This window comes from Oculina patagonica, chromosome 1 (assembly GCF_052425735.1).
Source record: "Oculina patagonica isolate OP01 chromosome 1, crgOcupat, whole genome shotgun sequence".
In the NCBI taxonomy this organism is placed as follows: Eukaryota; Metazoa; Cnidaria; class Anthozoa; order Scleractinia; family Oculinidae; genus Oculina; species Oculina patagonica.
In genome coordinates, this window is record NC_135758.1 from 16,492,186 (window position 1) to 16,520,020 (window position 27,835).

The window sequence follows — 27,835 nt, forward strand, 5'->3', positions numbered from 1 at the left end:
AGAAAAAATCTAAAATGGCTGAAATGTTACTTTAAATGTTGATAAGAATAAGACAATGCCAGAAATAAATATATTGTAAGTGATGTAGCACGTGTCTCTTTTAAAGTTCACATCTCATCCGTAAACTCTATCGTTTTTCGTAAATAAACAGATATAGAAGAACTACATTTAAACGATGCATGAAAAATAACGGCACTTCATTGTCTTTGTGTTTTTTTCTCTTCCCCATAAAAGGAAACAATATCAATTGTATTAAGTGTCTTTTATGGGAACTTTTCCATTTGGATGTGATTGACAGCCAGATATAATTAAACGTTCAATACAAACATTACCAGCAGGTATGAAAAACCAGGCCTTCGGATTCACGCTTTAAATTAAACGGATGCAAATACGTTGCTGTGCTGTTTGGTGGTGACAATGTTAAGTGGAAATTAAAATTCTTATTGGAGCAAAACCCATCATTCTGTTATCGAATTGCAGAATTGAAGGGAAAAATGCGACCAAAAAATGACCTCGTAGCCATTGAGAAGGTAAGACTGAATATTCGACTTGGAGAACATGCGTGTTAGATTGTTAGTAAACATTCAGAGTTAAATTAAGGCTTTCTTGACCCTGTTTAAAGACCCCGAGTATGTGTTGATTTCTTTGTGAAAGTAGAAAATCGTCGACAACCTTGTTTAGATTCGCTGAAACAAAATCTAATCTCCTGAGAACTTGATGCGAGAAAACAAAAATTTTCTAACAATATTCAAGAATAAACACAAGTTATAAGGTGAAAAATTGGAACAATTTAACACAACCAATTTACCGCTTTGAAATCTTAAAAAAAGTCACCTGCATCGGCTTGATTCAATTTCCCTTAGATAATTGAGAGCAACAAAAAGCGTCGATTCGTCGCCTTTAAAATTCTACGTACTTGAATTGATGAGCGTCACACCGTTCGCTTATAAAATGAAACATAATCAGGTTGGCACAGAGAATGAGTCAGAAGTAAACACTGACATTTCATAACCAACACATGAAAGGTAAAATGATTCTTTCGTTGCTTACGTGCTAGTGAGATATATAAAAGAAGTTTTTTTTTTTGTTTAAGGCAAAACGCCAAATCAGTTTTAGTACATTTCCATATGCAATATCTATTGACAACGTTTGATGCTGTTTTCTTACCGTTCAGCTGTGTTTTATGCATTATAAAAAAATCAATCAGTGAATACAAACAACACCATCCAGTACTACTTTTACAGGTCATATGTATGAAGAAAACTAAACTTGAAACATTATATTTGTCCGAAAAAGCATCACGATTTGCTTATCATTATTTGTAATACAGACTTTTTTCCAAGGAAAGCGCAACTAAGACTCCATCTACACTACACACAAGTGAATTGTGTGGCCGAATATAAATAAAAAAAAAACTCTATTAAGAAGTTAAACTTGCTAGCTGATGGAAATTTAAGACATAGAACCTCGAAGTTATAAAGAAATTAAATTGCATTGTTGTGAATTGCGTGAAGATGGTCACAGGTTGTCGAAGAAGTTAAGTCATGCACGCAAAATCATCAAAGTGTAATTATGTCGGTCTAGTGTAAATTGCAACTGATGTCTTTTGCTCCCGCCGCTCTGTTTTGTAAAACGAGGTTGTTTTGTACAACATTTGCATCGTAGTTACCTTACTGCAAAAATTATTTCCGGGATGTTTTTCTAAATAAAACCAAACTACAAATTGCCGCCATTTGAAGCTTTATATCGAGCTTTTTAAAACATTGTTTTGCACTCAGTGTGAAAACCATATAGGGCATTCCGGACATGAACATCAAAAACAATTTAATTTTAAGCTAGCCGTCTTGCTGTGTTTATCAACTTTATTGTGTTTGTTTTCCAAAAGGAAGATTGTATTCTTCCGAATGAGTTTCGCATGTTTCTTATTCGTCTTTCTAGAAAAATAATTTTGACAATAAATGGCTCATAAATGTCGTCTCAAAAGAAACTTTAAGGTTAGAGTGTCAAACCGTCTGATAGCAAATAAAATAAATGTTACCCGATTATCAAAACCTGTGACTATGTTTAAAGCACCTAAGAATATTTTAATATATTTTCTATGAAGTATATTGGTCTATATTTATTCTTGTAAATGTCAATAAGGTTGTCATCCTGGACAAATACAATGATTTATATAAGTCTGAAATCAAGTGCGGCTTTTTGTGGTTTGTGAATGATATCTCGAAAGATATCACAAGGATCAGACTTGCCAAACCCTGTGACTATAATAATTAACATTGAGAACTGTCAACAAATTTTCTATAAAGTTTATTGGTCTATATTTATTCTTAAAAAGACACTTAAGGCTATCACCTTGTTTTATAAAATGACAATGATTTATAAAAGTCTGAAAATCAAGCACGGCTTTTTTGCTTTGTGTCAGATAGTCTCCGAAGATCGCATGTAGCACGAAAATTAAACTTATTTGTGTTTTTGGCTTCCCCAAAAAATTCAGCAAGTACTTTATTGTCACTTTCGGTGTACTGTGAGCAGAGACAAAGATTTCATCCAAGAGACCACCTTGAGACCGCCTTGGAGCAGAGATCTCCGAGATTTGGCTTCAACAAACGAAAGGTTTGTATTTATTCATTATTTCCTTTGACGCTTTTTTAATGAAATGTCTGGTGACAATTTTTAAACGGCGAAATAATGGCTGCTTCAGTTCTTAGGAGAGGGTGGAATTGAAGCGAGATCTTGCTCCACTGTTGCAACGATAGCCGCTTTGAATGGCTGTTTACTGCAAATTCGCTTTACATGGTGTAAAGGTGTATGGTGTGAGCACTTAGGCTACGTTTACACGGACACGGTTTCATTTGTAACCGCATCGAAAGCGATGCGGTTACGCCTTTCGTTTACACGGCCCCGATCGAGACCACTACTGTAACCGGGTCGTTTTGAAAACGCTGTCAAAAGTGGAGCGTTTTCAAAACGATACGGTTTCGTTGTCGTGTAAACGGTCAAAAACGGTGAAACTGCATCGATTTGAAAACGGCCATGTATTTTGGCACGAACTGGCTGGCTTGCGAAGGGTAAACATGGTGAAACAAGCATAGAGAGCAGCGCTTGCTTATACAATCACATTCGAAAACAGTCGGAAAATCGTTAAATAGGCTCCGTGTAAACACTTCGAAACCGTGTCGTTTTCGATGCGATTTCGAGGTCATGAAACCGTGTCGATTGATAACCGTGTCCGTGTAAACGTAGCCTTATACTGTCTAGTCAAATCCTCTTCTTTCTGATACACAAGAACTCTTTTATCTGGCTTTGGAGAGTCGAGGAGAGGCTTCCTTTCCATTAAGCCAAAGGAGTGTAAAAGAAACACCCAAAGTTCGTATTTCAACTGTGTAATTGGCTTTCTGTTGATCTTTTCTCAACACTAAAATCCTGACTTTCCTTTGGCAACGGACGTGTTTCCATTATCAATATAGATGTTTTGATGAACCTTCTTTCTGTCCAAGACACCAGTTTTTAGCTCATTGAAACTTTTTGGACGGCTGTCGGTCGCGAAGATCATTTAAAATACAAGGTCCAGGTGCTTGTGCAGGTAGGTAAATCTATGATGTATGTCGCCGTAGCCGTGATGGGTGTTGACTGATACTCCGGCTGCCATCCAAAATATGTTAATGATGTGTTGAAAACTGAGCAAAGCGACAAGCTGCGGCACCCATGGTAGCAGGACGGGATGGTATCCTTGCATCAGAACATCCCATCTGTACAACGGCCTTGAATGTTAGCTGGACATTTGCTCTGAGTTTACAAAGAACATAAATAGTTCAAATCGTCTTAACTACAATGAGTTCTTCGGTGGCCTATGTTATTCGGAAACTAAAGAGCTCCGAATATGGTACTTAGCAAAACTGAATATTCAAAGTTTCAACCCATTATTTCTTTTTTGTAATTTGTTAATTTTTTGCAACAATACGTTACAGTACTTGCAATACTTTACCTGCAATCACTTACTTACAATACACTTTTTACAGTATATAAGCTTACAATAACTACAAAAAGCAAAGGGAAAAGAAAAATTAATGCGAGACAGAGGAGTACATATGCAGGACACCCATACTGTAAGCCAACATATGGCAAAAGCTTCTCCCATTTTTGGAAATGTTTAGTTATTTTTTTCTCCTTGCTGTTGGTAGATTTTGGTATACCTCACAGCCCCGATCCTGGACCAATAAACTCTTAATGAGGGATTCACATAATTAAATTTACACTTGTATATCAGATGGTTTAAATAATAGTATCCTCTTCCGTATTAAAAGCTGCAGAAAATATTTCCACTCCATTTTTGTATAGGGTTGAAACTTAACCTCAAATTCACTAAGCCAAGAACACCAAGCTTCCCAAAAGTCTTTGTCACATCGCAGTAGAAAACTAAATGCTCGAAGGATTCGACCGTCACTTTCAACCTAAACAACTTTTCATTTGTAAATACTATATTATAGAACTAGTAATAATCATAGTGGAGTGTGATGGAGTGCGTTCGAGTCAATTTTGTGTGCCTTAAATTTGCCCTGACTTTGCGCGATTGATGACCTGATCAGGACGCGCTTTCATTGACATGACTCACCGAAACAGTTTTAGTCATCGAATCGATAGCGAGAAGGTTGACAACAAAACGATAATTTCGCGTTTGATGTATTCACGAAATGTCACACACCCTTCCTAAGACTGTCAACAACATTAGAGCTAAATTAAAAGGACAGTAAAATTTAATTTACCAAGAGTGGGGTTAACCTTACAAATCAAAGCTCCTGTAAAGGTTCACGTTGATATGTGCAATGTCGTGTGCGGTAAGTCCACATGTGTACGCGCATAAACTCGAGGCCGACAACCTGAAAGCGAGGCATTTATGCTACCTCCAAAAATTTCTCCTGGTATACGCAGGACATCCAGTATATGCACAGGACACCACACAAAATTAGGAGTGTGTTCTCCTTCGTCGAACGCAATTATTATAGCATTATGAGTTTCTAATTGAACTCGACTCTAAACCACGCTTGACATTCATTGTACACCGAAATTCGAAGGTGCGGAAACCCCTTCATGGGTTGCTACCTCAGTCGTCTACAGGCACCATTGCATTTTGTCTGTGAAAGCTGGGCACAGGTAACGCGGTGCTTGATGGTTAGGCGGCGAAACGTGGACGTCTGGCAGATCTTGCTTTCACTAGAAAATGGCGGAACAAAATATCATGATACTCATATGACGTTTATATTTCTTGTGACGAGGCAGATGGACTTTGTGTTTGCACTTTCAAACGGAATGTGAAGGTGTCAGCATGTAAAGTTTCCATAACATTTTGTGGTTTGCTAAAATTCCAGACCGGAGGTATTTGTGCGTGGCGACTGCGTAACATAGCAACGAGCTACTTTACTGCCGTCGCTCAAGTTTAACTGGCGATGAATAAAATTTTAGACGGTGAGACTTCCTGAAGTGTGAGCCAATCTTTTGAAAAGATAGCTTTGCTCTCGTGAAATTTACTGAATCCGCCGCAGCGTATTCTGGTAGCGTCGACGTATTCTAAAGTGAGCTGGTCACCACGAATTTCGGAGCAAAAGAGAGGCTGCTTTGAGTCTTGCAAATAAACATTTCATTGACACTTTATCTACAGCGATCACACCTAAGAACGTCATCTGTCGTCCTACAAGCTTTGATGTATCGCTTGATACCAATTAGATAACGTTTTTGCATAATTCGTTCACTTTTAGACGCGCCAAACGGTAAAGCGCATAATTTCTTGTGAAATATTTGACATGAGCTATGGTTTCCGGTAGGTGAAAGCCACAAGGAACAATTCTTCATGCTTATTTGCAAATAGACTTTAATGAATTCAAGCGGACTGGCATTGAATGTATCGTTATACTAAGGTTTTTTGACTGAAGATCTTATCCATGATGCTTTTTTACTGTGATTATCTTGTTATTCTGTAACTGTTTATTAAAAAGGCGGTAACTATTTTAGATGTATAATAATTTGAAATAAGTCTATGTTTACCTTAGCCACAGTTCACTCGTTTAACCGTTATTTTCAAACTCGCATGGGATATCGCCTGGTACTTAGCTGACGGAGCCGAAGTCTAAGTTGGTTAAAATCAGACAATATTCCCCAAGATTGAGAATAGGATATTTTTATCGTTGAAGAAATTGTCAACGATATCCCGTACCTTCTAAAATATAACTCATTCCAGTTCCTCAATTTTCTCAGAAAGTGCTCGCCCACTCGTCTAGCCCTGAGAAAAATGATCAACTGCTCGTTGTCTATTTTCCCAAAGCAATACGGCCGTCGTGACATTTTGTGAAAACAGCGCTCGGTTATAATGTTTATAAACGAGTTTAAAAAAAATTTGGAATAAGGTCAACAAAAGGTAATATTTTTATTTATGCGTATGATATTTTTTAAAACTGTCCTTCCTACACGAACGGCAGTCGATGGCATAGACAGAGCAAAACTTGCGTAATTGTATGCATGGTAAATGTGAGTTTTATTAGGAAATTTCACATTTTCGGCGGTACTGAATGAAATTACGTTGTTTTTTCCTTCTTATGGCGCTTGTTGAACAGTTAGAATAAGGGAAATCTATCTCAAACAGATCAATCCCGAAGACAAATAAATTTATAAAAATAAATCCCCAATAAATGTCAGACGAAATCTGCTGAACAACTGACCTAGACTATTGCTATTGCTAGACTAACTAGGCACATTTAATGATAATATCTGATAGGCCCCAGATGTTCACAAGTTGGATAACACCGTCCACCGGATAGGATAGCACAGTTGGTTTTATTCACACGTATCTGCTCACTGGATATCGATTTTTTTACCGGTGGAAAGTGTTATTCATCTTTTGAACAACTGGAGGCAGATCTTTAGCAACAAAAAATGATAAACTAAAAATGTTAAATTTATTGAAATGTATTCTTAAAACATAAATTGCATAAAATAAACGCCAAAAAAATAACGGAACATATTGTGAACGTAGTTGATATTGAAAACCGTAAAAAGGCCTTATTAAATGTCATGATTAATATTTCGATAATAAGCTATTGTTAGTTCATATGTCGTGATAATTATGCGATCGATTTTGCGATTTTTCCACGATCTGCTCGAAACATTTTCCCTAAATATAAAGATAAGATTTTTGATGACAGTTTGGGTTTTATTTTGCATTTGACATAGTTTATAGTCCGGTTAACCTTTTGAAACACGACAATTAAGAAAAATATATTAGCTACCACCAGGCGATATTGGTCTTAATGCATCGCGAAAAATAACATGAAAAAAAAATGAAATAAAACTTTTTTGACTGCATTCACTCATTTCTGACTTAAGATCAGGTTTCTTAAAATTATTTATCTTCTCCTTTTTAGTCATTGGTACAACTTTAAACGTATAACCAATACCCTTTTATGTTGAAACCAATTTTACTGCTGATGTGCATGACATTTCTTAATTCATACACAACACAAGTTTGGCATGGAAAGCAGGTGGACGAGAATGGATTTTTCTATTCACGTGCGACGAGTGTTGTTTATACACCGGTACCGTTTCATTTAGTTGACACTCTGCCTTTTATGGAAACCTTCAACACAAACATAACATTTCATGAATCGTTAAATGATCAGTATGTCATTTTAAAAAAAGACGACTTATTGCGTAGCAGTTCAAAAATAACTGGGCTTAAAGTCGTCCAGTAAGAAGATATCAGTGGTGAAGAAGCCTTTCCCACTAACATAATTCTCAGACACTGTCTTTTCAATTTTTCGGCTTCGTTTCTTATTATCCTAAAACAATTCTGGTTTTATATTCACATGCGATATATAATTTTTCCACAATGCGAGGCGGTCCTGTTTTAGTAGATAACCTCGAATTCTCAAGGAAAAGCTTTTAGAGCTTTTTAGCTGAAATTCGTAATAAACAATTTAAACGTATTCATGCCCAAACTAAAGTTAAAACGCAAAACGAATTTCACAGAAACAGATTGCTTCGCGGGAGTGCTTGTTGACACTAAAAGAATATTTTAACGGAATTTAAGTTGAGGGTATGTAAATTTTACATAACATTTTGCATGGTTAACACAACATGTCATTTGTATTCAAAACATCTGACATACATGAATTGATTAAAGCGAACTGCTTGTAAGAAAGGACATGCACCATACACGTAAGTGAAGTGAAGTGAATACTTTATTTACCCTCGGATTGTAGAGTAGCTTTTAACATAGCTAATATCTCCGAGCATTTCAACAGTACAACGGCACAATGAGCAAAGACCAGACCACAACACCGGGAACTTCATGCCCTACTCTTTACGATAAGTGTGTGGGATCTTTTACGTCCACTGCTGACCATAACACTGAAGATGCTGGAGACGGGGCCTACGGTTTATCGTCCTTATCCGAGAAGACTAGAATATCTAACCATTTGCAGTTGTTATTGCAAAGGCAGCATATTCTCCTCAGTTATTTTAAGACCCTGAGTGTTGGTCTGGTCTGGGACTCGAACCCGAGACCTCCCGCACGGTAGTCCGGCGCTCTACGCCTAGAATTTGCACGGGGTGTAATCAAGAACCATTGAACATTTGTGTATTCTTCGATGAAATCTTTGACACGAACTTACACTTTTGGACAGGTGGCAGCCACAAGTAAACAATTGACCATGTTGTTTTTGCCAAAGGACTTACAATTAAAGAAGACTGGCACTAAATGTGAGTTTTACTTTTCCCTTTTTGATATTTAATTCTGATGATTATCTTAGTATAGGCTATTGCTGTCTCTTCTCACTCAGATATACATTCGTTCATTTGGTGTACTTAGTCACAATAACTATTTGAGAAGCGAAATATACGCAGAGGCGTATGTGCTTTTCTTCACCGATGTCGATTTATAGTTTGCTTACGCTGCCTTGCCATGATTTCTAAAGGTAAGAAGAACTAGAAATTTCAGGAAGAAATATTTTATGTTTATTTCTCTTCATGCATGATTTATAGCTCAAAACCGCACTATAAACTGAAAATTATAAAACAAATTAGTTGATCTTTAAGCCAGAGGATGTAGTGTATAGCGCGATATTTTTGTGGTTCATACGCATACAGAAGCTGGAAATTGCGTCGACCTTTTTTGCCAAAAAATTCAAGAATTGAAAGTGTGCAATTTTGTAGGCCTTTACGAGATTCTTTAATAAAGCGGCTTCGTTTGGAGCTCGTTATCCAGGTTAGTATGAAACTTTTTAAAATAAACATCCCTGAACCTGAGAGATTCTTATTATGATGCCAAAACTCAAAACAAGTACTCTGAGTTCGTTTATACTTGATTGTATACTAAACAATAGAAATAGGTAGACTTTTCGTTGATAACTGACAATCATCAAATATGTACCGGTGCATGGGATACAAACCAATAAAATAAACTTTAATACATACTCGAGATCATGTGCATGTGGTGAAAGCAACAGCAAAATTGAAACTTTAAGTGTTAACTGGAACTTATTCTGCGGCTTCTCGCACCTGCTTTTCGTGGCTGAATACCATTAGCGTATAAAACGTCAGCCAGGCTCTTTGTTAATTTAAAATAATTCATTTGCGTATTGCAGAGTAATTTTGGCTTACTTTGACTGCATAATGTAGTGTTTGACTGATATTGTGAAACATACTCATTGAACTACGCAGAGAATAAAATATTACACAATATATGACAATGCCCAGAAGATAGATTTTGGTGATTTTGAAACGTCCATTAGATTGGTCCATGTCATCTCAAACAAAACTGCCGCCGGGGGAACTACGTATACTGCTGTCGGGTTTTCGTTGAAATATACGAAGATTTTTTGAAGCATAGAACGAACATCTGCGAGTTTTCCCAAAATTGTCGCGTCGGCTGACGCAATAAGGACATGCATTGTTGCTAAGAAACTATACGGACGAAAAAACAGTGGGCTCAGCCAGCTTTTACCATCAACTGGCGAACTTGTTTTCCCGGCGATTGAAGAAGGAAACTCTAAAGCTGATATTCTTGTTTTGTTCAGGATAACACAAAGCAGTTTTAAACTTTATCTAAGCATAAAAGCATCGCAATAAAATGAACGTTCTTGACCTTTTTATTAAGCTTTTTAAAAATGATGAAATGTTTGAGGAAAACGTCAAATGACTACGATCTGATTTCTGCGCGTTTCCACTGACATTTCAAATGATTTTTTGCGGAAATTTCTTATCATAAAATCATTCCACACGCCATTTATTCCACTTAACTGTAATCATATAGGTCTGTGAAATTAAATATATTTAAACTCGTACATAAGAAAATAGAGGCGGTTTTGAATCGCGTTTATTGCATGGCAAGCTACTTTTTTTAGCTGCAACTCACACTGATAAATATGTATGACATATTAAACAGCAAAACCCTTAACTACAAAGAAAACCGATTTTAACTACCTTCTAGTTTGATTCGGTCCTATCTTTTAACATTATAACAATCCGACTTTTAAAAACCTCTCCAAAGGAACCGCAGAATGCAAAATTTAACCTAAAATGTTAAGTATTTAGGTGAGCATGTAATATTAGCCAATTACTAAGTTTGTTAATTTAGTCAATTGCCAAACTTTAGGACTGGAGAAGCCTTGTTGAGAGCCAGTCTCTGCGTCATATGCTTAAATCATATATAAATCATGGTCTAGTTTAATGCATGTCAGTCATTTTTCTCATTTTTCCATAAATGTCTGTTAGGAATTCATTTCCTGATCAGTCGAGTCGCAAGTGCTGGGCAGGACTGTTCAACGGCTGTCCTCAAATTCTGTAGCCCCCCCGCGATCTAACGTACACCCACCGCCATATACAAATTTACTGTTTGAAAGAGTATTCCGTACACGTCCTTTTTCAATTTAAAGCCATCATGCAGCTTCTAAATTACCTGAGAACGATAACTTCATTAGTTTTAATCACCACATATAACTAAAAAAAGATCTACTTTGAATGCAGTTTATTATCTACAATTCAATTTCCTGCCCATACTGTTTTTGAATAAATAAGTTTTTGTCTTAAGGGAATTTTAATTTACTTCCTTTGCGTTTACGTTTGTCGCTTGTGGCCTAGCCTGCGTAGCTGGCGGGATTCGAGTGCGAGTGCTTGCTTTGAGACGGGCCGGCGAACGGCAAAGAGAGGGAACCGCGGAGCCGCGAGGAATTTGGACGCACGCGGGCTTCGCCCGCTCGAAGCAAGCACTCGCACTCGACTCCCGCCAGCTACGCAGGCTACTTGTGGCCTAACTTATTTAAACCTGAAGGCCTTTTGACTTAGTACTTTTAAGTCAGTCTAAGATAGCAGGTAATCTATAGAACAAATAAGGCGAGATACGTAATTTTAACTCGAATCTGAAGCTCTGCCTGAAATTAAGTGAAAGACAAACTATCCTAGACTATAAACCCCCTGTAACAAGGCCAGGTTTTTATAGTTGCCTTTGTAAAACGATTTCAGGGGAAGTCTGCTGGAAAAAAATCTACCCAATTTCACACTATCCTTGGTAGAAATAAAATATGCGTGAAAAAAAATATAATAAATAATGATTGGGATTGCAGGATTCAGGAGGAAAATTATTCGCATGATAGGATTTAATAAGTCCATTATCAACAAACACATACCTGTCAACTGAGTTAAAGAACTCAATTGAACCACTTGCAAAAACATATTCATGAATATTGCCTATTATAAACGGGTATAAACTTCAAGCACCAAAAACTAAAGGACTTCGTGCCAAACACAAAATCGTGCTTCAAGCCTTCTGTCTAAGTAAGTAGTACGTCACGATGCAAATCTATTTACTCGATAAAACCAATATTGAAACACAGTAAACGTTTTAGCTTTTGTAAACAGCTATAGGCTCCGCCTCCCAAGCGATTTCTTTCTTGTGCACCCAACTGATTATTTGCAAAACCGTCAGATATTTTACGTATAGTTGTTGTGCTTTGTGTTTCTCCTGTCTGAATCCTGCTGTAAGGATTTCTATTGATCTCAGTGTTAAACAGTAAAAAAGCTACTAAGGCAAGGTAAGTTGCTGTCGTTTATAAGATACTTGTTATTCAAAAAAAAGCAACGGCGATGATAGCTACAACCAACCATCCTTACTTTGAAGAAATGAGGCTTCGAGCAGTTTATCGACCATGAAAATGGTCGAAAATTGCGACGAATTGCCGGATGAATTTGCGTCAATCGAACGAAATGAATAGCGTGGATAATATCACTCTTTGCAATAAGCGAGAATCAGGCAGTTTCCCTTGTCGCATGACAAAATTAAATGGAAGAAATTGACAACTAGATAAACATAACTCAAGTACATTTTGACATTTTCAGCTTTTAAATTTAAAGTCTGAGACTGGCTTTGGATCATTTTAAGGAAAATACTCGGTAAAAGTCCGAAAATAAATAGAATGATAGGCTAGAAACTCAGGTGCACCGTTTGACTGCTTATTCGATCCATCAATAATTGATAAGCAGATCGACTTGATATAGTGTGTTCAGTTCTTTCTCAGTGTGATGTTAATTTAATCACAATTTTAACAAAAAGCGCCAGTTGGTACTAAATTGAAAATAAAAAGAAAAGTGTCTTTCAATGATTATTATTTTGTACCGACATTTACAACCAAACATTTGGTTGCAATGACGCTTCAAGCGTCATTGCAGGTCGGACGTGTTGCCAACATATGGTTTGTTCTCACGAAAATATAGAAAATTGTCCGTCTATTTCTTCGGCTGCGCGCAGTATGAGTGATGTATTGACTATAACTATATTAAAATTGTCGCTCACTTGTAAATAGGACACTCCATTAAACCTAATGGACTTTATCATTGATACTAAATCTATGCATTTATTTTAGGATCTTGAAAAGGCAACACAAAGAAATATCACTATTTGTTATTTAGCGTAACTCTGACACGACAACAATTGACATATTGCAATGAGTTTTTAAAAATAAATCAAGTTAATCGAATTTCTTTAACAACAATATTCGATTAAATAAATAAAAAATTTCCTCTGCTATAATCTCTCTAATTAATTCTGGATGGTGTGCGTTTCATCATGCCGCTATTATACAGGAAATACGAAGAGGCGCCATTTGCTAGTTTACATATTTCAGTCATGTGATGAGTTCTGTTTAACAGCAGGTTATTTCGCACCATGATCAGGCCGTTCGTGACCTGCCTAGTGTTTTGGTTATCTCACGCTGTACGCAAAGAAGTTCGAGTTGGTGTATTAGTGCCCATCACGGGAGGATTTCAAGTGGGAGATGGCATCAGACCAGCTGTAAAAGCCGCCTTTGGTGATATTAACAAGGATAAAAACTTACTTCCTGCTTTGAATTTGACTTACACGATCCAGAACAGCGCATGCGACTCGGTAAAAGCGGTAGGAATAGTCGCTGACCTTATGCGATCGTCAGCATCAGTAGATGCGTATATAGGTCCTGGTTGTTCAATAGCTTGCCTTGCCGCCGGGCTTCTTGCACAGTATTGGAATAAGCCCATTATATCATTTTCTTGTTCGTCGCTGGGTCTTGAAGACAAGAGCAAGTACTCGACGTTCGCAAGGACGCAGCCGTTTAGCCGCACGTATTCACAAAGCACACCGTTAATTCTACTGCAAATCATGCGAAGATACGAATGGAAAAGGGCGGCCATTCTTGCAAGAGATGACGCTTTTACAAATATCTGGGCACCAATTGCAAACAATGTAGTGAAATATTTTAAAGAAAGCAATATAACTGTCTCCTACTATAATGTCTATAAGAAGGCTGACGATCCAGAGACACAGCAGACAGAAGCTGAGACGCTCCTCCAAGAAACAAAGAAACACGCTCGCGGTAAGCTTATCACAAATAATTGTTTTCTAGAAAAGTTAAATAATAAACGGAAGCACATTAAATTATTAGTTTCAGCCTAAATTATTAGTTAAACCTTCAATGTTTTTACTTTAATATCTTTAAGACAACGCCCACAATTCAAAAGATTTATAGCAGTTGTAATGTTCTCACCTTATCAGCTACATTGCATGCTTAGGTACCGAGGCCTTGAGACTTTCTCTCAGTACATTTATGCAGCAGCACATTTGTTAATTCTTGTATTCCGTTTTCTTTTAATTTATCTGTGGCTTCAGTTGTATTCATTTTAGCTACAAGGACTGAAGTCGCGCGCCTGCTGTTGGTTGCCAAGAAGCTAGGGATGCTTGAAGGAGACTTTGCTTTCGTCACCTTGGATTTCTATATCTCAGAAACTCTACGGACATCTTTGGCAAACAAGAAGTGGTCACTGAGTTGGGAAAAGATGTTGGAAATATTTGAAGGTCTCATAACATTGTCCGTGAAAAAACCCGGAAATGAAGAGCTACGTAATATTACAAAATGGCTAAACAATGGACTTCGCGACATGCCACTGTATCAAAACCACTCTGTCACCCCTTCGGTAAACAGATAAGTAGTAAATGGCTGTGATATAAATTGATGTGAACGTCGCTATTATTATATTGTAGAGATCATGTTACTTTTCAGTTAGCAGGGCAGTTTAATACTTTGAAAGAAGAATTTTATTGAAGAGTAAGCTCCAAGTTTCGAGTCATTCATATCAGGGCATAATGCATCAAGTATTCTGCCAAGAAGTATCAGCACAGCTTTTAATTATATTTTTGCAGTTATGTATCGTTTAGGGTGTTTTTAACTCATGCAATATTCCTATACAGGCAGCCAAGACGGCACCTTATTTATACGATGCAGTGTGGCTCTATGCGCATGCTCTTAACCGTACTCTCAGTGAAGGAGGAAACATCTCCAATGGCACCGCAATCTTTAGAAACGTTATCAGTACAACGCCGCTATTTACGGGTAAGTAGTGCATCGACTTGAAAATCGCTTCTTCAAACACATGATTCACTTATAGTTTAAGGTGAAGAAATGGTAATTCAGATGTGTTTGTAAGTTAAACATTGCAAAAATGCCTGGAAAAAAATTCAAAAATTCATGTAAACAATTTTTTTCGTTTTCACTCTCGAAGCCTCGCATTTTTTAACGAATACCCCACGCATTACTTGAAATAATTAAGTTACCTTATTACATGAAATTTTCGCGACACGTTAATTTCGCGAATTTCGCGATTCCAAAAACAGATAAGTAGTAAGTAGTGAGCAACAGTGATGTATTCCCTGGAGTATATATTACTTATGGATTCAGCACTTAATCTTGAGTTGATGATGGCCGATGAAATAAATATCTGGTTACCTTATTATAGGAAATTAACGCTTGTGTTAATTAAGGTATTTGAAATTAACGCGACTTAAATTAACGCGAATTGAAGTAAAAACTACTTCACAATAAAGGAATTTAACGCGAGAGAGGGAGTAACATTTCAAAATGAAGGAAATTAACGCGACGTACACAAAGAAAAAAAAATGTGTTGACACAACAGGAACGAGTTTATTTCAGAACTAGGCGTATAATCCTTAACGTAGGGGCTAAGTGAAGAAATCTGACCACCTCGAGCGTTCTTCACAGTTTCAGTGATACCGGCAGTTTTCCACCCTAATGAAATTATGCCTTCTAGAAGTCAAGAGGGTCTGGACTGTATCGAGAAATTGGAGCCAAAATAATGGAAATTAAGGTCACGGAAATTAACGCTCCACTTAATTAACGGCTCGGAAATTAACGTTAACGAAAATTAGCGCGACTTAAATTAACGCGAATTTTTGAAATTCGCGTTAATTTCCTGACGCGTTAATTTCCTATAATAAGGTAAGACAAATTTTTGCACTTGTCGCGGAGAAGCAGTGCTGTGTGTCATTCTGAATTTCCAGGGATGTCTGGACCGGTGATGATCGACAACAAAGGAAACCGCGTTCCGGTTTTCGTGTTTGAGAACATACAAAACAGCACTGGATCAGCACTGCTGGAGCTTGATTCGCGTGGAAATGTCGTCAAACACTCCCAGGTATTGGCCGTGTGGCCTGGGGGCTCAACCAAGGTCCCTGATGATGAACCAGAGTGTGTATTTGATGCTGAGGCGTGCAGAGGTAGGAAGTGTAAAAAAAAAAATTGGCTGAATTTATGATGATCAGACTTTAGACCTAGTGGCCTCGCACCTTTTTACTATAATCTGGCTAAGAAACGAAAGTGGATACCGTCTGGTTATGGACTTTGTTATTCCACAGGAAGCAACTTTTGTCATGGGAATTGGAATAACATTATGCACCTATCAATGTTAAGCCGCTGGGGGGGAGGCCGGGCATAGGCGGGGGATTTGACAGCAGTTGTTTGCCCGTAGTGGGGACTTTTGACCATTTTAATGGACTTTCCTACAACAATTAATTGAAGTTTAGTGACTCTTTTGAACATCCACAAATGCCCTGGGGCTAGGCATTTGAACAGAAAGTCTCAGTTAAGTTCAAATGCCTGGCCTGTGCCCGGCCTCCCCCCCCCCCCCCCCCCCCCCCCAGCGGCTTAACATTGATAGGTGTATTACCATGCCACACAAACAGAAAATGAGAAATGTGCCTCAATTTAAAGGGGCCTTGCCACGGTATTTTAGGTAATTCTATTTATTTTCGTTAATTAAAGGCTCTAATAAACTTCAAATGGGCAGAACAAAAGTCTCTTATTGGAAAAATTACGTCCACATAACAAACAAGAATAATATCCGAGCAAATGATACTTTCATAAAAATTGAGATGAACTTGAAAAACGTCGGGCCGAAGTTTTTCAAGTTTACCCGAATGCAATCCGTTTTAATCTTCTCGAATTTTTCCCATCCATGCCTCTTTTTGGCCTTTCTGTGTTTCGTTTTGAGTTCTTCTACAGTTTAAGCTGTTATTGTGATATTTCAGTTAATTCTATGACCAGTTACGTTGGTCAGTGCCGAAATTGCTTAAAATTGCGTGACATAGCCCCTTTTAAAAGTCTTCAGGTTGTTATTCAATACTGCTTATAGTGGAAGAGAACTTGTTAAAAAAATTTATAGCGGGGCTTTCTCTTTAACTTGGCTGGTGGGCTAGTAAGATTGTTAACAGACTGATAGTGCAAACTATTCTTACACATCTGCCACTTCCTGGTGTATAAATTCAATATCTTTTGTCACATTGGTTTTATATTATATTAATACATATAAACTTTTTTGTTATTTTGATGTTTTGCAGTAAGCGATCATGGCAGAATGCAAGGCTGGCTGATTGCAGTTATTGTCGCTTCCCCTCTTGCTGTCATTTTGCTTCTCGCGGCATTCTGTTTCTACAGGTATCATTTCCTAGAAAATGTCTCTTTTTTTCTCAGTTATACGTCAAAATGCCTTTCTTCTGTTTCTGTTATAAACTTCTCAAAATTCATAATTTCAGGCGTAAAATGTATGAGAAAGACCTTATGAACGACGCATGGATCATAGACTACAGACAAATCATATTAGGTTCAGTGGATAACAGGTTCGCCAGTAAGGTATGTACGTAAGCCAGTTGAAATAATAATAAAAACATAGAGCTAGATATCAACGGAATTGAGGGTGATTTTAAGTATACATTGTATAAATCTACTTAATATAAGGTGATCGTGTGAGCTGGGTCGCGGTCGCGATTTTGAATGAAGGAGCAGTCATGTACTTGACGTGTAAAAAAACCTCATAAAAGTATGGACAAATTAATAAAACGAAACTGCAACACATTTAATTCCCTCAAATTGGATCAGAAAAATTTCCTAGTTCCCCGTTTTACTTAGACCGCTCTCCAAAACATGCATTGTATTTTTCGCGGTGCATGTTACCTGGCCTCACCTTAAAAATCGCGACCGCGATAGCGAAGCTTCCGATTACGTATGACGTTTCCCATGCCAATTACAATCTGCAAAACTTAGACAAACTATAAAAATATCAACACAAACTCCTGGCTACACGATGTCGCAAGTAAGCGTAAGGTGGTAAGTTGAGTCTACTACTTGCGGCTCCATTCAATTTAGCAATACCTAGTAAATAAGCAAAATCATCATGCGAATGACTTAAGAGGATAAATACGGATTGCGTGTTAATTTGATCTCAATCAAATTGAACGCAAGTCATCGCACAAAAACTCCTGGCCACACGATGTCGCAAGTGACCTAAGGTGGTAAGTTGCGTCTTCTACTTGCAGCTCCATCCAATTTAGCCAAAGCTTAAAAATGGGGGCTGGTGCAAAACTTACGACAATTTGTTAAATCGAATGACGTAAAACAAACTTCCGTTTTGAACAAACCAATTTTATTGCAGTCTTTTCGTAGTCAAACATTTGAAGTAAATTTTCCGTTTATAAACGTTTCAACACATTTACAGTGGAGCTTCAATGACGGATGCATGCAAGAGAAAAACCCGAGAAAAGCAAGGACTCGAAATAGCATTGGTTCTCAATTTACCGTGAGTACTGGCGACAGAACGAAGCTGGAATATGATAAAATGGTGCGCTTAAAAGCTCACTAAAAACGTCGCTAACTGCACATTATCGGGATAATTGGTAACATAGCGGAACCTTATTGAAAATGCACTAATATATTCATGGTTTCGTCCTTGCACTCTAACACGGTAAATGCATTAAAAATAACTGGTGCATGTATACAAAATAATGCAAGGTTTTTTCACTTTTAATATAGCAGTCTATAACGCCAATTGCTCGCTTAACTACGATTCAACTTACTAGTATATGTACCATCGTTTTCTGTGCTAGCTTCTGGTCATCAAAACAACATGGAGTAGAAAAGATTGAATATATGCCCCACAAAGCAATTGCACGAAAATGATTGATCGTAACAAAATATCCAACAAGTCAGTTTTAAAAACATCTGAAGGAGAGTTCAACAATTAAGAGAATTCACTCATTGTCTTCCTTTCCACCGCAGTTCACATAATTATGATTTACTTTATATTCAGTTCGTCAACCGGCGCAAAGTCATTAATTCTAGCTTCTTCCAAATTCAACACACGTCATGAGAATGAAGGCCTTCTCATCACATCTAAAAAATGCTTAAACATGGGTTCAGAAGTACAGTTCTTCTTTGGAGAGTTAGTCTATGCAGCCTGTATAACAAGTGTAACTTATGAGAATATTGATGCTGATCTTGAGCGGATTAACAGGGTCAACATAATTTTTATTTAATCGTAAGGTTTGCAATATTTTTCTGCTCACTCGGTTATGGCCGTGTTTATTATTGTAGTATTTTGTCGTGTCTTAAGTGTGACTTTACTTTGGTGGTCTTGGACTGCGACTGTGACCTTACAGTGATGTTTTAACTGTAACTTAAACGTTTTGCTGTGACCTGTGACCTTAACGTGGTTTAAATAGCTTGGCTTGTGACCTTACTGTGTTTTTACTGTGACTTGTAACCTAAGCGCAGTGTTTTGCTGTGACTTGCAAGCTTAGTGTGTTTGTTGTTTTTTCTCTTTTTTTTTTTACCGTGACGTATGTTCTAACCATGGTGTTTTTATGGCAGGTCATTAAAAGTCTTGGTCGTATGTCGTCCCAGCAGTCAATACATTCCGATTGGGTGGATGCAGAGAAACCGTTATCTTCAAGCGTTGGTCGATACAAGGTTAAAAGAGAGCTTAGAGCGTCCGTAGAGATTTTTATTTTGCACTATGGGTCTTCATAAAAGCTGTTGTTGAAAAACAAACGCTCTTTACCTTATTTGTCAAATATGATTACCGTCCGTACTTATTCGGACTTTCCTCTCACCTCTTTGCATCTAGCCTAATTATGGTGATGCAATATAGATTATGTGATGCACACAATAACATGCCTGTTATTTTTTTGCCCCAGGGAGACCTAGTGGCTATAAAACGGTTACGCAAGGATTCCATTAACCTAACACGTGAAATCTTGATAGAGATGAAACAGGTAGGTACGCAATACCAACGTTAAGTTATCAAATAAACTGCAAATAGATTCTTCACGAGAACATTACAAAACTGTTGACTGAAATACGTTTATATGCTAACAAATTGCGTAATGTACTAGGCCGTTTCTGACTAGGCTCAATAATGTTACATTTGACAACTTCGTAATAATTAGCGAGTCAAACAAAGACACGAATAATTTGACCTTTACAGTTTAATACTATGCATTGATTAGGATTTCAACTTGTCTATGCAGATATGAATATACTACGATCGCGACATACAGAACTTATTAACAATTTAAAAACTTTTTTTTCTTGCGGCTAGGTTCGCGACATTGTTCACACAAATCTCAATCCTTACATCGGAGTGTGTGTCACGTCACCACATGTCAGTATCATTTCCCACTACTGCTACCGAGGCAGCTTAGAGGTGAGACCACTGAGCAGTTACTCTCATTCATTTAAACATTAGCGCCTAACACTCTTTTATATGGCAACTCTTCTATATCACTGATGCCTAGCACACTTAGAATGGCATATTTCTTTTTTCTCATTTCAGGAAATCTTAGCCAATGAAAATATAAAACTCGATTGGTTCTTCCTAGCATCGTTTGCGCAAGATATTGCCATGGTAACCGAGACATTTTCTTTTACGTCTTTACGATTGAAATCCCTTAACTCCCTTAAATAGTTTGTGAATAAATTTCGCTTTACGCAGAAGGGTGCAAAACAACATCCCCGATTCTTTTTGTTCATCCCAAACAGTACGAACGATCGAAATACAAACATCATCGTTTGAGCAAGCTAATTTGTACCAACCTCCTTATCAATAGCCGAGTTCACTATGCCGAAAATGATCGTTGTTCCTCGGACTGTTAAGTGTACAATCTTATACTGCTATGATTTTGAAAAACGTTTCAGGGAGTGTCAGCACTGCACGCCTCCCATGTGCACGTGCACGGCCATCTTACGTCATCCAAGTGTTTGATCGACAGTCGGTGGGTGTGCAAAGTATCTGACTATGGCCTGCGCCTTATAAAGTCCGGTCAAAGGCCAAAGGATGTTGGTGAACATGCTAAATACAAGAGTAAGTTTTCTATTAATTTTTGTTTATGCTAGTCTAAAAGAGATCCGAGATGCAATATTTTTTGCAATTATGTGTTTTTGTATTGGCTCACGTTATTTTATTTTCTATTAGAATTGTTCTGGACAGCCCCAGAATTCCTCGGGGAGGGTGATGGTGTGCGTTGTTCTCAACAGGGTGACGTGTACAGCTATGGGATCATTCTCAGCGAGCTGCTTAGTAGAGAGGAACCATATTCTTCACTTTGTATGGATCCCAAGGGTGAGTACGCCATTATGAACAATTGATTTAAACGGGCTTTACAATATCAGTAGTAAACCATGCTAAAGAGAGATTTCGTCGGGAAGACTGTGTAAAAACGATGAGTTTTCAAATTATAAAGCAATAAAGGCATAAAGTTATCAAAAACAACTCATAGCATGACAACAGTAGAAAAACGTAGCAAAACTTCAGAGATGTCAAGGTGGCTTGACCCGGAATTTTTGCAGGAGCACCTCCCAACTTTGAACCTCCCATACCTAAACAGCTTGATTTCAATTACATTTCCATTATAACACATGGATTACACATAGGCTGAACTATAATATGATATCAAGTTTTTGAAGATCGAAATAAAATAATATCACGTGACAATGACGTCACACTTGTTATAGGTTCTGAATCGAATTTCAGCCCGTACTTATACCTTGGGTGTTTGCCTTCTGCTGAGCGGAGATTCATAAAAAACTTTAACAGGAATTCTAAAATCATACCATATTGGAATTTCTAAAGAAAAGGTATAACTTATGTGTAAACTAAAGTGCAGCGATCACTCATTTTAAATTTCTCTTATACATTAATTTTTCGTTTTCCCAGATGTTATCGAACAAGTAAGGAAACGGCTCATTCCAGTATTCAGGCCTGACTTACCAAGTGAGATTGGTGACAACAAAGGCGTTATTCACTTGATGCAAATGTGCTGGGATAACGACCCGTTCATGAGGCCAACATTTTCGGAAATAAAGTCAAAATTGAAGGCCCTAAGTCGTGGAAAGTGAGTGTATGGTCTAATGTTTTGATTATGATAGCCTTATGGTGTACAGCGTTTGCTTCTCAGGAAAACAAAATGTATTCTGGTTGAATGGTGTTGAAAATGGCTGTGTACAAATAGAACATATTTGGGAAATATTCGGAAAAATATATCGGTTTAATGAATACACGGCTAAATTCGATTGTCAAAAGTAACACATTAATATTCTAGTCAGATAAAACACTGAGCACCAAATTTTTGCCTGAATAATATACAAGTCAAAGTTCTTCGTGCAAGGTTACGAGGATTGGTCAAGGATTGGTGGTCTGAGGAAAATAGAAAAAATCATCGATACAAGTATAACATTAATAAAATATTTAATTTACAGTGTTACTTGCCTGTTTTAGAAATGCCAACATTGTGGATAACATGATACGCATGATGGAAAGTTACACAGACCAACTGGAAAATCTTGTCGATGAGAGAACGATGCAGCTGGCCGAGGAGAAGGCCAAAACAGACGAGCTACTTTACAAAATGCTACCGAAGTAAGCGACATTATGCAACTTCATAACCACTTCATATGTAGCATGATACAAACGATAAAGAAATAGGAGAAAGATTCTCATTTTCAAAATTCTCATTACAATCGTGTCAAGCAATCAAACTTCAAAATGATCCAGATTCCTTTTAACTCTTAGAGGTACTAGTGACACTTATTTAACATTAATTTGTTAAGATGTCGGTTAAGGTAAATTATTTGAATTGTGAAAAAGCCATTAAACTTAACTAAACTACAGTCGAACCTCTCCTTACGGACACCTCTGTAATACGGACACCTCTGTAATACGGACACCTCTGTAATACGGACACCTCTGTAATGGACACCTCTGTAATAGGCCCTTTTGGCTTTGGTTTGTTTTATACGGACACCTCTGTAATACGGACACCTCTGTAATACGGACACCTCCCTATTTCGGACAATTCACCTGGACTTAATCGAAGAAGACTAAAATTCATACAAACTATGCCTCTGTAAAACGGACACCTCCATAACAAGGACACTCGTCCCTGTCCCTTTGGTGTCCATGTTTAAGTGGTTCGACTGTACTTGACTGCTGGTAGTCTTCAGGATACCAGCCATTTCCAATGTTATTTTCTAGTTCTTTTGGTTAATGGTAACAAATATTAAGACAGTTTAGCCATTTCAGTAACACAACTGTTCTCTGTTTGAGCCTTATTACTGAAATAACAACAACAAAAAGGAATCAAAAATGCTAAAGTTATCTTTTAACGTAACTGCCCCGTATAGGATTTCAGCAAATTTCAGGCAATCTGAATTAAGCGCAATGTCTCATTTTAGACCAATCGCAGAGGATCTTAAGCTGGGTAGATCTGTGACAGCCGAAAGCTTCTCTTGTGTGACAATTTACTTCAGTGATATCGTGGGCTTCACCTCTCTTGCTGCTCAATGCACACCGTTGCAGGTACTGAACATTTTTTTTAAACGGTTTATTTAAGTCGACATTATTGTTAATTTACTTTTTATTTTTCATTCACGTCATTAACTCTGCCATACGATGTTACTCGTTATTTTACATCAGATGATGCATACACATATATTGGATCAACGTCCCGTTTTACTGAATTCAATTCGTAGTTCTTTCACTGAGTTATTAAAACAGAAGTCACAGTGTTCATAAACTTTGCCAAAGTATCTACACATTCAAGTAGTCTAGTCAAAATTTTGGAAACCAAAACTAAAGGCGTTCTATTGTTGTTCCACAGGTGGTGCATTTCTTAAACGACTTGTATACATGCTTCGATAACATTATTGACGCCCATGATGTCTATAAGGTACGTTATACACAATATATTGTTATTCGTGCACGTACATTTGGGTACCTTCTTCATATGGCTGTTTTCTGAAGCCCCTATTTACGGAGAAAGTCGAAAGGAATTCATCGTTGTCATCTGCAAGACAACACGGAGCAAAAACTGAAGTGACGTTTCACTTGCTCACAGCTGGTATCGTGATATCATATCCGAATCTGAATAACAACTGAATAGTGCATGGGCGTGCCTCTAATTGAAGATGTTTCGTGTGCCTTGACTGGCCATAGTTCGGCTCATAGTTCTTGATTGTTGCCTTGATCATCCATATAGACCACAAAAAAAAAAATAGAAATAGGCAGAGTTCGTACATTGGTGTTGCCATTTGTTGTTATTGATGGCACAAACTGATATATTTTTTTGTAAATCATAGAGGATAATTATTCCATTAGACACACTCCGTCATTCACTGTCTATTACAATCACTTAGACTTTGTGGTTTCCATGCTTCGTGATTTAAGAACTCCAGTTGCAATAAGACAATATGAAACTGATTTATCATCTCCAATGGAAAACAGGTTGAGACAATTGGTGATGCATACATGGTGGTATCAGGCTTGCCTGTACGGAACGGGAATAAACACGCCGGTGAGATAGCCACGATGGCGCTAAACCTGCTCAGTTCTACAATAGACTTCACTATCCAACACATACCAAACAAGAGGCTTCAACTACGAATAGGAATTCATACGGGTTAGTAAAGATTACGACTTGTCGCTAGAGATCACTGTTAGAGAATTTGCAAAATATTGTATGGATTATAATCTCTGCACTTTACCATCCGTTGTCATGACCGATCAAACGTGTTAATCAATGTCGTTCATTAAAGTTAATTTTCTTTCCGAGGGGAGGGAGGGTGTAAACAGAATCGTTTTGCTGAATAAAGAACTTCCCCGGAAGTTCCTCAAAGGAAACAATTTTTATCGTAACCTGCTAAAGCTGCCTTTTTTTCTGTGGAAAAATGTTTATTTCAGCCCAATTCAGAAGCTCGTACGTCAGAAATAACATTCCCTTGAACGTGAAATTCAGTTAACAGACTTTTGCCCACAATAGAATATTCCATTAATGTTTGATGTCACTGGGATATAGTAGTAAAAAGCACAATAGTTATAACCACAGCTGACAACTATTTCAGCTGTGAAATTTATTCAGGCTGTTTTAAAGATCTCTCAGTATATCCTTAGAAAAAAGTGCATGAGTTAAAATTATAACGGCAAAACATGGCAAACCATTTTGTATACGTCATGTAACACCGTTCAACAACCAAATTCTTTTTACATCTTACACTTGTAGGAATAAACTAAGAACTCTCTTTTTATCCTTTCTACACGCACAGGGTCGTGTGTGGCTGGAGTTGTAGGACTCAAAATGCCGCGATACTGTTTATTTGGAGATACTGTGAACTATGCCTCAAGGATGGAATCTAGTGGCCTGGGTGAGTCCGTATTATCACGGCTCCCTTTGTTTTAAAAGCACGAAGTGAACTGGAGAAAACAAACTTAATTGGCGATATCATATAAAATGAGGAATGAATGCTATCCCACAATCCAGGCTCACTTGTTTGGGGTATCACGCGAGAGGGTCTGAAGGGGAAAATGGGAACTGGGATGCCACTGTTTGTGTTTTACTGGGAAAATGGGATTGGGTATTGGGACGGGACACAACAAATGGGAATGGGAAGCGCGCAGTACCAAAACATATATTCAGGCTCAATAATATCCTCAAGCAAGTACAATGTACCGAACGAAACCAACGCCGCACGCAAGTGTCAGCTCAATCGTGTAGTGAAGACCACGGAACACACGGACGACACCCGACCCAGGCTCGCGACCAGGGAGAGCGAAGAAGAGACGGACCGAATGCACATGCAGCAGCGACCGACGACGCCGCAACCCGACGGACGAGACCGGGGGACGGACATTCCCACCAGACCCACCAAAAGAGAACCGCCCAGAAGAACAGAACAGAGGAGGAGAAGGGGAACGACAAAAGCAGAAAAAAAACGGATAGGACAACACGTACGCACGACAGTGCGGAGCCTGATTTTTCCGGAGATACCAACGTTCAGTGGGACTGGAAGAGAAAAATAGGCGAGAAATGGGATGGGCATGGCTGGGAATGGGATAGAACCCCCCCCCCCCCCCTTCAGGACCCTCACGCGAGTATCTTGGCGGCGAAGCCAGTACAAGACACAAGTCACGCGATGATGGAAAAAAAAACATACCATATTTGGTACAAGACTAAAGTCTTCTTTCAGGTACTCTATTTAGCGTACCATTCTATTTTCGCAATCCCATGGATCAGTTGCGGTGATTTAGCACTCCAAAAGACACAGAAATTATAATCGACAGTCATGTTACCATTTCTTCTATAGGAAGAAGTTAAATTCCATTTGAGGTCGCTACTTTCGAAAACTTCGCTACTTCGGGAGTTGGTAACAACGGTGAAATTTTATCGCTACTTTCACGGGGTCGTTTCTTTCGAACCTTTACGGTTGTGAGGTTTTCTTTTGATGACAGTTACTTTTTCTATTCATGAAACTTATTTCTTCAGCTTTAAGAATTCACTTGAGTCCAGAATGCAAAGCAGCCTTGGACCTTCTTGGGGGTTACCATATGGAGGAAAGAGGACCGGTTACAATGAAGGTCAGTTGGCAAATATGCTCAAAATGTCTTGAAAACTGAAGGTGCAGTTTGCTTTGTGTAACATCATTTGTTAGTATTGGACTGGGTAAATCCGTTCATTTATTTTGGATAAACTGCTACAGTACACAGAAAAACCGACACCAAGCTGCAACTTATTGCTCTACTCCGACATTTTTTCTCGTGTAGTCTAAAATTTCCCTCTCCCATGAAGCTCTATCTCACAATAACTTCTGAATGTTCTCATAAACCTAGCTCCTGATTGATTATTAGATTCACTTTAAGTCTAAAAGTGTTTCTTTTGCAGGGAAAAGGGACTATCATCACCTACTTTTTAAATGGAAAGGATGGCTTTACGAAACCTCTTCCAGATCTCAGAGAAGCGGCCTCCTTGTCAGAACACGAATTTAAGTAGTACCACAAGTGCATTCATGCAGAATGTCTTCCTGTTCTGTAGCTTGACAGAGTTGCCAGCTCTATAAACATTCCAAAGGATAATAATATAACCATATTAAATCATTTAATATTTATATACCAGTGAATATTTTCTTAGTTAAATGTTTCCAATCCTCAAAAACGTAACGCGATGTAGCGTTTCTTACACGATTTCTATTGTCTGGATTAAATAGACCTGTCTAAATATCTCGGAAGCAAGCGAGTCATACCCACGCTAGCTTCTTTTTTTTTTCAAGTAATTTACCATTACCAGTAACGGATGAAAATGCCATTAACCGAATGAAAGAGAGCGGATTGGAAAGCGGCCTCAGCCGCATTACTAGGTTGATGTTAACAATGACCATTTTGCTAAAACTTATACACGTACCTCACAGTAATAAGTTTCATTTAATGCTTACAATAACGAAATATATAATATATTTTAAAGTACTTAGATCCTTAACTCTTATACGTGTCTGTTGATAATTATAAGGCCGAATCATCAGTCGATGTATATAGTTCCTGTACAGTAATAATCTATTTATAAAAAGAAACTTTTTTAAAGTAATAAATCTTAGTTTAATAAAGCGTTCGCATGAAGAAAAATGTAGTGAAACCTCGCCTTTTTTTTTTTGTAAATCATTCGGAATGTTGAAGGACCGTTCGAGAAGCTTATTAATCACGCGCCTTCTTCCAAGGGATGGTGTCTGTAAAATCGCCTCAAACGAAATACAACACTCTACAGACAGAGCGCAAAGCCAGCATCAACTGATAGTGTCATGGCATGAGTACGGAATTGGTTTAAAATCATTTCCCCGTCCCTTATTCCAGATCGCAAGCACCTAAACTAATGGGTGGA

At 37.9% G+C, this 27,835-nt stretch overlaps 1 protein-coding gene across 10 annotated transcripts; it reads left to right on the plus strand.

Moving 5' to 3' along the window:
* The first annotated feature begins 395 nt into the window (after window positions 1-395).
* On the plus strand, window positions 396-27,580 carry LOC144658984 (atrial natriuretic peptide receptor 1-like). Of its 10 annotated transcripts, none has more exons than XM_078519522.1 (23): window positions 396-530; window positions 8,673-8,748; window positions 13,192-13,889; window positions 14,183-14,487; window positions 14,762-14,903; window positions 15,869-16,084; window positions 17,204-17,300; window positions 17,399-17,495; window positions 18,358-18,438; window positions 19,509-19,607; window positions 19,835-19,912; window positions 20,239-20,343; window positions 20,473-20,544; window positions 20,835-21,000; window positions 21,112-21,258; window positions 21,853-22,030; window positions 22,414-22,554; window positions 23,370-23,493; window positions 23,795-23,863; window positions 24,418-24,592; window positions 25,236-25,334; window positions 26,453-26,544; window positions 26,849-27,580. In XM_078519522.1, the coding sequence occupies exons 3-23, from the start codon at window positions 13,208-13,210 to the stop codon at window positions 26,954-26,956; spliced, it is 3,273 nt and encodes a 1,090-aa protein (XP_078375648.1). In that variant the 5' UTR covers window positions 396-530; window positions 8,673-8,748; window positions 13,192-13,207; the 3' UTR covers window positions 26,957-27,580. The 10 variants fall into 10 exon arrangements, with proteins under 10 accessions (XP_078375648.1, XP_078375634.1, XP_078375688.1 ...); XM_078519508.1 differs by having other exon boundaries at window positions 13,195-13,889; XM_078519547.1 differs by lacking the exon at window positions 396-530 and adding an exon at window positions 7,955-8,205.
* The last annotated feature ends 255 nt before the right edge of the window (window positions 27,581-27,835 follow it).

What these genes read in the sequence shown, in the direction of transcription:
- LOC144658984 (XM_078519508.1), top strand. An exon ending in AACAAAGAAACACGCTCGCG is followed by an intron (nt 13,890 to 14,182) that starts GTAAGCTTATCA and finishes CTGTGGCTTCAG; the next exon opens with TTGTATTCATTTTAGCTACA. An exon ending in GCATTGGTTCTCAATTTACC is followed by an intron (nt 18,439 to 19,508) that starts GTGAGTACTGGC and finishes TTTTTATGGCAG; the next exon opens with GTCATTAAAAGTCTTGGTCG.